The sequence below is a fragment of the Lichenostomus cassidix genome, chromosome 5, assembly GCF_008360975.1.
Source record: "Lichenostomus cassidix isolate B80296 chromosome 5, HeHo_3.0, whole genome shotgun sequence".
NCBI lineage: Eukaryota > Metazoa > Chordata > Aves > Passeriformes > Meliphagidae > Lichenostomus > Lichenostomus cassidix.
In genome coordinates this window covers 50,450,257-50,461,546 of record NC_139486.1, presented here as the reverse complement: position 1 = coordinate 50,461,546, position 11,290 = coordinate 50,450,257, and the positions used below count along the sequence as shown (strand labels likewise).

The 11,290-nt window shown below is 49.6% G+C and overlaps 1 protein-coding gene across 11 annotated transcripts in view; it reads left to right on the top strand.

The window, feature by feature from the left end:
• Positions 1–11,075, top strand: part of PAX6 (paired box 6) — a 25,804-nt gene extending 14,729 nt beyond the window's left edge. For 5 of the 11 annotated variants that reach the window (XM_085063002.1, XM_085063003.1, XM_085063004.1 and 2 more), the window contains 8 exons: positions 1–200; positions 752–917; positions 5,290–5,448; positions 6,269–6,351; positions 6,606–6,756; positions 6,881–6,996; positions 8,974–9,124; positions 9,973–11,075. The exon at positions 1–200 is cut by the window's left edge and continues 16 nt beyond it. In XM_085063002.1, the coding sequence (XP_084919128.1) occupies positions 1–200; positions 752–917; positions 5,290–5,448; positions 6,269–6,351; positions 6,606–6,756; positions 6,881–6,996; positions 8,974–9,124; positions 9,973–10,058 (1,112 nt within the window). In that variant the 3' untranslated portion in view covers positions 10,059–11,075. The remainder of the gene's footprint in view (positions 201–751; positions 918–5,289; positions 5,449–6,268; positions 6,352–6,605; positions 6,757–6,880; positions 6,997–8,973; positions 9,125–9,972) is intronic. The other 6 variants (XM_085063006.1, XM_085063008.1, XM_085063012.1 and 3 more) reach the window with 3 other exon arrangements.
• The last annotated feature ends 215 nt before the right edge of the window (positions 11,076–11,290 follow it).

Below are 11,290 nucleotides of genomic sequence, written 5' to 3'. Positions count from 1 at the left end.
TGAGTAAAATTTTGGGCAGGTATTACGAAACTGGCTCCATCAGACCCAGGGCAATCGGAGGTAGTAAACCGAGAGTAGCGACTCCAGAAGTTGTAAGCAAAATAGCGCAGTATAAACGAGAGTGCCCCTCCATCTTTGCGTGGGAGATTCGAGACAGATTACTATCAGAGGGGGTCTGTACCAACGATAATATACCCAGTGTAAGTTCATGAAAAAAACCTTCCTGTGTGCTGTGTACAATGCTGGGTAGCCGTAGCGAGCCTCTGCTTCCTTTGTTTTGGTATCAGAGGAGAGGATAGCAGGTTCACATCATTTGCATGTGGCAGGGTCAGACGCATTTTTTCATACAGAATCTGACAAATGCCTTTAAGGAGGGAAAAAAAAATAAAAACAATATGCGGGTCACCCCTGCGCCTGGCGCCTCAGGACTGCAAGCATCAGTCGGAGCCATCACTCTGGTTTTGCAGGGTTGGGTTTGGGGCCTTTTTTTTTTTTTGCTTTTTTTTTTTTTTTTTTTTGGTCCCCCCCTCCCCCGTGGTTTGTTTGTTTGTTTGCACCGCCACCACCAGCAGTGAGCGAGTCGGGGCGGCTGGGACTCGGCGGTGCGGGGCGCGCAGCCGGCGCTCAGGGAAGCCTGACTTGCGCCCAGGTCGAGCCGCCCGCTGCGCAGAGGGACGCGGGGGTTGCGCGGGTGGCTGGCGGGGAGCGCGCTACCGCACTACCATTGCCTTTCCTGTCCTTTGCCTTCCAGGTGTCGTCGATAAACAGAGTCCTACGCAACCTGGCTAGCGAAAAGCAACAGATGGGTGCCGACGGGATGTACGACAAGCTAAGGATGCTGAACGGGCAGACGGGGACCTGGGGCACCCGACCCGGCTGGTATCCCGGCACCTCGGTACCCGGGCAGCCCACACAAGGTAAGGGACAGCCCGGTCGCCGCTCCCCAGCCCGGGGCGGCCCGGATCGGCTCGGTTCGGCCTCGTCCGGCGGAGGTGGCCCCGAAGCGGGTTCACCTTGTCCCTCCCCGGCCACCGCCCTTGACGGTGGCGGGCGTTCGTCCCGCCGCCTCCCTGGGCGGCTGCGGGCAGGTGGGCGAGGGGCCGGAGGCACGGTGGTCCTCCGGCCCCGGTCCGGTGGTGGGCAGGGGAGCCCAGCAGCACCCGCTGCCAAAGCCGCATCCGCCGGGCTGCGGTGCAGGCGGCCGGGCGGGGTCCGGGGCTGAGCCTTAACCTCGCCCATCACCCGGTAATTAGGGCTCCGCTCCCCGCCCGGGCCGCCTTCCCGCGCCGGGGTCTCTCCCCAAAGCCGGGGCCATCGGTAACTATCTCTGTAGGGCTGATTATAATTCCTCCTCAATGGACCCGAAACAACTTTGTAAATATAGGAAACTGTTTATCCTGAAGATTAATAGGTATTTGTTGTAGGAATGACAAGGGGATAATATGAAGGATAATGGGATGTTACGTTACATACTTAAGATGGTTAATGGCTTCTTTTTGAATGCGGGCTCTGTTGAGGCTCGGCTCTCCCTGGCTCTGGTCATTCCTTTAGAAGAGGTGTCTATATACAACAACCTGCTTTTTGTTTTCACCCCGCAAGGAAAAAAATCGGTAACAGTGTGCGGAATATCTGGTACAAAGGATGTTTCTGTCACACGCAAGAATTTGTTATGGGAACAATTCTGTCGCTATGTAATTGCTCATTAGAGATCGTTTTGTTTCTCATTAAGGCGACATGAATAAGCGTCTAGTTGAAGGAGACAGCTGTAGAAATGTTCCACAGGAGACCTCTGGACACGATATGGCACCGCTTGCCAATTAGACATGTCAGTTTTAAGAGAAGAAAACAGTCTATGAAGGACACTAGAAAGATAGAGTGGAGCCCTCGCTTCTCCCCACCCCCACTTTGGTGTTTTTTGTTGTTTGGTTATGGAGGTTTTTTTTACGTTTTGTTTTGCCCGATGTCCACCCCAAGAACCGGGGCGACTCCTGCCGCCAGCCGCCCTCGGCTCGCCCCTAGCTGCGGTGCCCTGGCCCGGCCCGGGGTCTCTCGGGGGTCCCCAGGGCCCGGCGCCCTTCCCTCGCTGCCCCGCAGCCGAGAGCAGAAGCGCGGAGCGGTGCTGGCCGAGGGCAGCGCACCTACCGCCCGTGCGGCTCCCGGGGCTCCGCTCCCGCCGGGCTTGCTTTAGGGGTTTTTATTAGCTTCTTAGCAAAGGCATTGAATGGAGAAATTTACGGTGCCCCGTGGCTGTGCCCCGTGGCTGTGCTCCCGGCGCAGAGCGGTGCTCCGAGGCCCAGCCTTGCGCGGGTGCGGTGCGAGCACACCTGGGCCGGCGGCCCTTGGCCGCACCCGCGCTGCCGCAGAGCCGCCTGTGCCGTGGCGGGGGCTTGGGCGGCCGGTGGCGCTTCGGGGGTCAGTGGTGGCCCCTTCCCGTGGCGTGGGGATGAGCGCAGTGTCCGCAGGGGAACGTGGGCCCGGGCAGGAGCGTGCGCGGCGGGAGCACCTCGGGAGCTCTCTCCTAAAATCGCCACCGAAATAAAGCGGTGCGGTGCGGGGCAGGGCTGGCTCGGGCCGGGGCTGAGAGTGTGCGTGGGCAGCAGAGGCGAGGGGGAGGCAGGCAGGCACTTAAAACATCCGCATGGCAAAATTAAAATTAATAAAATGGATTTCCTCTGGAATATTCATGCTCCCTCTAATGTTTTTCCCTTGCAGGGGTATGTTACTGGATTTTAAGAGTCCATTACTCAAAAAGCATAAGGCGAGGTTAGGTCTCAGAGGGGTACAAATATGGTCTCAATCTGATAAACGCCATGCAGCAGTGAATAAAATAATGGATACATGAGGGCTGACAGAACAAAAAGAGACATCTCTATCCGGGAGAAATTCTCCAGTGATTTAGTGGTTTTAGGGATCACCGAGACACTGTTTCTTATCTTTTTTTCTCCCCTCCCTCTCTTATAAGACTAAAGCCTTCTATAGGATTTAGACACTTTCTCTTTCAACAGATGCTACAATGTTTTGATCCCGGCTCTATAGCTGAGAGGTGCTGCAATGGGTTTGCTATCTTTTTTGCTTGTTTTCCGCCTCACTGATTAAGACACTAAGAAACGAAGGAATGATTTTATTTCCCAGCGTCGTTTTTTTTTCTTTTTTTTTTTTTTTTCCAGGAAACAAATCCTATACCCAGCGTCAGATGGTCTGGCTATAGGATAATAGGGACGGACATTCACTTGCTTTCTTACGGATTAGGTCTGGAAGGTGGAACAGCCCTATTGAGATCGTTCTTTTTAGGGGCTTTAAAAAAAAAAAAAAAAAACAAAGAACAAAAAAAAGAGAAGGGGTGTGTGTCTAAAAAGAAGATATCTTAATTGTCCAGGCTGGGGTTGGAAATGATCCTAAGCGAGTTTAGGTGAAACTTTTAGCTGGCTGAAAATTTTTGGGGAGATAGGGAGCGCACCGAGGCGGGGTGGCAGAAAAAGTATTGGCTCAAAAGTTTAGAGCTCTAGCGCGGGGGTCAAGGGGGGCGGCCGGTTCGGGAGCGGCTCCGCGGCTCCCTCCGCTCCCCGGCGGGTTCGGGGCGCTCTGCGCAGCGCTCCCGGCTCGGGGGGCCGCGGCCATCCCCGCCGGCCCCGGGCCGCTCCCCCCGGCCGCCCCCCGGGCGCTGCGGGCCGGCCCGAGCGGACAGTGATGGATGAGGGCGGTGGCGGAGGTGAGCGCGGCCCCCTCCGCGGGCGGGCGCGGCCCCCGGCGCTGCCACCCGCGCTTGGCAGGGCGCTGCCCCGCCGCGGCGGCCGTCCCCGGGCCCGGGGCTTTGTGTGCCCTGAAAAGCGGCTCCCCCCGCCCCCCCGCTATTCACCCGCCGCCGGCCGCCTCAATGGGGCTGCGGCCGCCCATATGGTGACCACGGCCGCTGAATCCCTGTGTTTAAATGGAGGAGAAAGTTCGGGTTTTAAAACATTTCAAAGTGGTTGAAAGGGTCCCACCAGATCCTGTCACAATTCCCCCCGAGCTTTGAAGACCGGGGCCATTGTTCGCCGATTATAAATGATATTACTTTAAAGTTGATTTCCCACAATATTTAAAGGATGTCGCGGGAGTGTCGCTACTTATTTTTGGCGTAACTTTTCAAGGGAATTAGCATAAGTAGCCCATGCGTCCCTCGCCCCGGCTCCCTCTTTATGCGACATCAAAACGCCTCGAAAAATATGCTTTGAAAGGAGAGGGAGAGCTCATTTAGGACAACGACTGCTCTGGCTCGCCAGCAGCCTCCGTCCCTCCGGCCCCGGCGGCCGGGGGTGCCCGCGGAGCCCCCCAACACCAGCGACCCCAGCCTCAGCCGCCTCCGCCCGGGCGCCGAGCACAATGAAACTTTCCCCTGTTTAATGACGGAAATTACATTAAAAGTGGTGGAAATGCCCTAATTAAAAATGTACCACTTAAATGATATGCCAAACGCTCAGCTGCAGAACGGCGTATTTAGCTAGTTAGTGAACTCGCTACTATTTCTTTTAAAATTACATGTTAAAATTTTAAAAGAAATCTTACTTTTCTCTGGTGCAACACATTACAAAGAATGGACAGTCCTTTTATCTAAATATAAAATTCCATTTTCAGCAATTATAGCCTGTTCTTGGTGATGATATAATTACAGCTGTGCTCAGTAATAGGTGTCAAGGCAATGCACACTCATACAATAGTTGAATAAAACTGCAGAACAATGCAGGCACTTCTAAATTCACAACCTTTAAAATGAAATTGACTGTGCAGAATTCAAATAAAAACTGGATAAATATTTTTTAAAAAAGATTACAAGCTTGGTTTGGTTTCTTAATAGCATTTTCTGCAAACCTATCAACATCTAATTGATTAGATAGGAATTACTGATTATAGATAATCTGAAATACTGAACATCACTATTTTAAATATAGCAATAGGTAAATAAATGCAGCAGACAGAGGAGACTGCCATGGCACTCCGGCAGGGATTCACGGAAAGAATCGCTTTCAGGGGAAAGTATTTTTACACAGGTTTTATTCCGGAGGGAAAACAAAATGAAATTAAGACCAGGTGATCATAATTCCTCATCTCCGATGTTTACGATAAGGCTGGAAACTGAAATGTTTCTGTGTTACCCATGTCATCAGCGCCGCGCTGCTTTGATACCCGAGACATTTTTAAGGGAGGGTGTCAGCAAACATGGCTGAACTTGTTTCCAATTGCGTTATTTCTCTGATCGGGAGCTTAAAACAAGGGTACCTGCATTTCACTTTCCCACTCTCGGTTCCACAGATGGCTGTCCGCAACAGGAGGGAGGAGGGGAAAACACTAACTCCATCAGCTCTAATGGAGAAGATTCAGACGAGGCCCAAATGAGACTCCAGCTGAAAAGAAAGCTGCAGAGAAATAGGACATCCTTTACCCAAGAGCAAATCGAAGCCCTTGAGAAAGGTGAGTGACATTTTCCTGTGGCTGAAGCAGGAGAGAAAAGCAGAATGTGCCCCTACTACATTAACAGCTGACTGTAAGCACGGCATTCCTGTGCCTTATATATATGTATGTATTTAAACTCTGTGGCTCCCTCCGTGCTCTTTTATTCACGGAGCTCCAAATATTCATAGGTGGCCGGGGTTTGTCCTGAAAAGCTGTTAAAATGGTTTTCAAAGGCAAAGTATTCAGGGCGCAGATCATACCGAAACACCGATGCTACACCCCGGGCTTCTCTCGGGGGGATAAATCTCCTCCTGCCCTCTGTGCTGCATCCCTGGCCAGGCTGCATTGCCGGGAAGGCAGGGCAGGCAGCTGGGGCTGGCAGAGCCCTGCATGCCTGCCCCCACACTGGCTCCCCATCCGCAGTGCTGCCGCTGCCCGGGGCTGGGAGCAGTGCCCTTTTCCCTGACCGGCCTGGGCGCACCTCGCCTCTGACCTGCCGCCGAGCTTTGTTCTTATTTTGCGCTGTTATTTAGCGACGTGCCATTTCGCTTCTTGGTGACAGGGTCAGAGCTGCCTTGGGGACCCCCTCAGTGGAGGCAGAAGCTCTCACTGCTCCTTGAAAGATGCAGCATTGCGCCCAAGCCTGCCCATCCCCATAGCAATGCTCCCCAGCAGGCAAGGCGTCCTCCTTCCGAACACGCAGGCAGAAAGCTCGGCTTTGCCTTTGCAGTGATGCTTCTTAAGAGCGTTTAGAACACAGGCAGCACAGGACCAACTCTGATTTTTACAGTCAGCCACATTAACTCTGCAACTAATGCAAGAATATTTCCTTCTGCAGAATTTGAGAGGACCCACTATCCCGATGTGTTTGCAAGAGAGAGACTAGCTGCTAAAATAGACCTGCCTGAAGCAAGGATACAGGTACTGAGTTGCTCTGCAATTATAACCATTATTGTTTTGCCATTACTATTCTGCTTTTGTTACTCCTGGCTTCTCAAAACACAGGGAAACCCCTATTTATGATCAATATTGGCCCATATTCCTCTTTCAGGAAAATAGCAGCAGCTGGGCTTTGCTTTCACCCGCTGCAAGCTGTGGCTTTGAGCTCATGGGGGAGGCCCTGTGCCTCTAGCCCTTGTAAGGTCACTCACGTCTCTCAAATGCTGTATTTCCAGGTGTGGTTTTCCAACAGAAGGGCCAAATGGAGAAGGGAAGAGAAGCTGAGGAACCAGCGAAGACAAGCCAGCAACACTCCCAGCCACATTCCCATCAGTAGCAGTTTCAGCACAAGTGTTTACCAGCCGATCCCACAACCAACCACCCCCGGTAAGGCCACCAACCCACTCACATCCTTCCATCCTCTGGGGAAAATGAGGCTCTGAGACTGTGTATTGCCAGCTGTAATCGTGGTTGAACTAATGTGTTCGTCTATCTGTCTATTCTATTATAGTTTCCTCTTTCACATCAGGTTCCATGTTGGGCAGGACGGACACGGCGCTCACGAACACGTACAGCGCGCTGCCGCCCATGCCCAGCTTCACCATGGCCAACAACCTGCCTATGCAAGTAAGTCCAGTGCCATGGCACGACATTCCCTCGGGACTCAGAGGCTCCTGGGGTGTGGGGGAGTGTGGGTGGAAGCCTTTCCTCCGCAGGATGAGGGATTATGGACCCAAGCCATGCTGCAGGCAAACCAGCACCCAAAGGCTTCCTTGGCATCTGAAAAGATGCCCTGTTTGGGAGAATCAGAAGGGCACTGAAAGATGTGGTGCTTAACATGCACTTTCCCCAGATTTTAAAAGAGAAAAGTCCTCAAATTTGCAAGGCAGCAAATCTGGGATATAAAATACTTTTTTGGGGAAAAAAATGTGGTTAACCTCTGGAACTCACTGATGCCATATTGTGGAAATTGCTGCCTGAATAAGCTGCTAGAGGGATCCGACCTTCTGGGTGTACGTAACGTGGCAGCAACACATTAGGAACACCTGAGAGAGGGAAGGATGTGATTAGCATCAGTGGTTATGCCAGCTAAGCCAGAATTGCAAGAGCTGTCAATCCTCATGCCTGAACGCATTAGCTGATCACCAGCTGGGTTAGGAAGAAATCTATTCCTTTGGGGTCTGTTTCTATAGACCTTTCAGATGCAAAATTCCTCCTTTTTTAATGGTGGGGTTGGCCTAGGAAGGTGCTGGCCAATTACGGGAGTTTTACAGCTTTGTCTGAGGCACACAGCATTGACCACTGCTAGAGACAGGCGAGCAGATTAGAGAGCCTGACTCCTTCGCTGCGGCAATTACGATGTTACTAATTGCTGAACCAAAATTAACCAAATAAAGTTAGAGTCTTGCAAGTCTATGGAAAGAAATGCTGCTGGCTAGGTCGCTGTTCCGTGACGTTGGAGGCTGGCGGTGCCGTTCCGGCAGCGGGCTGGGAGCAGATGACAAAAGATCAAAAGGCTGATACAGGAGGGAACCCTTGGGAAAGCAGGAGGCCCCTGATTCACCGCTGGGCACCTGGGCAGGGACATGGCACGTGTGAGCCTCTCTGGAAAGCACTGCCTGCATGGTCACCTTGGCAGGAAAGCCATGCAGCGCTGGAGAGGGTGACTGGGCAGCCGAGCCATCGGCATCTCCCTGTGGATGCACAGAGGGCTGCTGGCTCTCCCAAAGCACAGCGTGTGTGCTCTGCAAGTGAGGCTGTCAGTATTGGTGTGTCAGGGATGTGCAGACAGGAAATACGTGCAGACATGTTGGGTCTCGTGTTCAGAGTGGAAATTACTCGTTCTGCTCCCTCGCTGCCTCCCTGGGTCAAGGCTGCACTGGTCCCCACTCAGCCAGCAGCCTGGAGCAGGAGAAGCCCTTGCTTGGTCCCTCCCCAACACTGTGCCATCCTTCAGGCCCTGCCCCTAGCTGCTGTGCCCCCTGGCAGTTTGTGTTTTAGGGGCTGGAGTTTAGGAAAAAGGAGATGTCTGCTCTCCTGGGATGTTGCTGGCACGGGTTTGGGGTGACCGCAGCTCTGATGGGGATCAATGCAAATGTGTGTATGGATTTGGGGATCCCTCTTCAGAGCCTTGGTCACCCTGAACCTACACATGTTCTGTGAGTATGTGCCCCAGGCTTGCAGATGCAGGACCAGCCTTTGTGCCTCAGTGGAGTGATTTTAGTTACAGCACCAAGTGTGAGGTAAGATGCTGGCCCTGTCTCTGGCTGCCAGTGGTAGAAACATCTTCCTTTCACGTGGGTATAAACCAGGGCAGCACTCAGGCTGAGGGATGTAACTCTCCATAGCATCTAGATGTAGGGATCTGCTTACCAACAATGTCTGAAAAAGCACCAGTCTGTGTTGGTTTTTAGACCAAAAGCCTCTGTGGAGGGGCTGCTTGGTTTAGCTCCTAAATAGGGCTTTACATCAGGGTCCCTGAATTTGAAACCGCAGCTCATTTTTGCTGCTGCATGCTGCTTCTGAGGGCTGGCACATCCATGCGAAGAGAGTGATGCTCTTTACCTCCTCTGACACTTAACCCTTTGTTCTTTTCTCCCACAGCCCCCGGTACCCAGCCAGACCTCCTCCTACTCTTGCATGCTGCCCACCAGTCCATCGGTGAATGGACGGAGCTATGATACATACACCCCTCCTCACATGCAGACACACATGAACAGCCAGCCCATGGGCACCTCTGGCACCACTTCCACAGGTGAGTGACCCCGTGCTCCCCCAGCCTTCCTGCCTGCGTGGCTTCCTTGCTCTGGACATCAGGTTTTTCATGTGTAATCGCTGTGAGAAATCTTTCCCCATCACTGGGAGAGGTCTCTCTGTTGGGTTTGGTAGCTGCCATACCATGCAGAGGATGAAAATGTATAACCTTGAAAGCTAGAGCAAAAATTCTGATTTTTAACCTGCTTGTGGAGGGCTAAATGAAATGAAAGCTGATTAACAGAGTTGGTGTCGAAATAGCAGGACAGTGGCAAGTTCTTTAGTGAGCCCCCCGTCCCTCAAATCTTCCCTGTATAATTAAATTCTAAATCAGCATTTATTTCAGCATTAATTTTCAGCAGAGATATCCACCCTGGTGAGGTTAAGTGTATGTGAAAGTGTTTGCAGGACTGGGCACATTTTTACCATGTCTGTGTCAGACATTATTTATTGCTAAAGATTTGAAGTTATCAAAGAGGCAGGGAACCTGTAGAAATATTAGCCCATGCATAAAAAAGGCAAATCAGGGTAAAAAAGGGCAAGTGTCAGCATAAACAGGAGCAAACCAGACACTTGAACTGTTCAGGGTATTTGGGGCTGAATTCTCAACTGATACAAATGAGCCAAGGCTCTGGCATTTATCTCAAAGCATGAGATAACATGATTGATTTATTTTTAACAACAAATCGGGGAGATGTGCACAGGTTTTTAAAATTCACCCCCCACCCCCCAGTTCCACAGGAGATTAAATGTTAACTGGAATACAAGCACAGATCTGTGAAACTGTAAAGCAAAAATTGTGCTATGTATAGTAAAACTAAAATATCCATTTTCCCTCTCAATTTTCAGGTCTCATTTCCCCTGGAGTGTCAGTTCCAGTTCAAGTTCCTGGCAGTGAACCTGATATGTCTCAATACTGGCCAAGATTACAGTAAAACATGTGTTAATTCCGTAAATGACTATATGGACAACAGTTGGATGTTCAGCAGTATTTTATAAAGGAAGAATGGCTCTCAGAGTACTTCTGTACTGCAACTGTGCCCTATGCTGTAACACATGGAAAAGACTTTCACATGGACCTTTGTACACTGAAGGCATTATATCAGTTGGAACAAATCTTCATTTTGGTATCCAAACTTTTATTCATTTTGGTGTATTATTTGTAAATGGGCATTTGTATGTTATAATGAAAAAAAAAAAAGAACAATGTAGACTGGATGGATGTTTGATCTGTGTTGGTCATGAAGTTGTTTAAAAAAAAAAAAGAAAAGGAAAAAAAAAAAGAAGCCATGATCAACAAGCTTTGCCACGAATTTAAGAGTTTTATCAAGATATATCGAATACTTCTACCAATCTGTTCATAGATTATGGATTGATGTTCCAAGTTTGTATCATTCCATTGCATATAATTAAACCTGGAACAATACGCACTAGATTTATGTAAGAAAAATATCTGTTGGTATTTCCAAAGGTTGTTAACGGCTGAAGCTATGTGCAAACAGGGGTTAAGAGAGAGCTTCGATGAAGAAAAGAGTTTGATAGATAAAAGGTAGATTGTGTCTTCGATATAATCCAATTTGTTTTATGTCGAAATGTAAGTATTTGTCTTCCCTAGAAATCTCCCAGAATGATTTCTATAATAAAGTTAATTTCATTTATATTTGACAAGAATATTCTATAGATGTTTTATACACATTTTCATGCATCATACGTTTCTTTTTGGTCGGCAAGAGTTAATTGTTCTTAGATATAGTTGTACTACTGTTCACAGTCCAATCATCTTTGTGCATCTAGAATTCATTCCTAATCAATTAAAAGTGCTTGCAAGAGTTTTAAACTTAAGTGTTTTGAAGTTGTTCACAACTACATATCAAGATTAACCATTGTTGATTGTAAAAACCATGCCAAAGCCTTTGTATTTCCTTTATTATACTATTTTCTTTTTAACCTTATAGTGTGGTGTTGCAAATTTTGTTACTGTGATAGGTTAATCTCATTAAGTTTTATTTTGATTTTATTTTCAGTTTTCAGTAAGGAGGCATCCTTAAGAAACGTTTTTATAGACTTTCAGCCCTTCCACCAGCCTGTAATTTGGGCTAACAAAAAGAAGATAGGTTCACGTATCTAATTGCAGATGAGAGCAGGAGGAGGTTGTTTATTTAGCTTG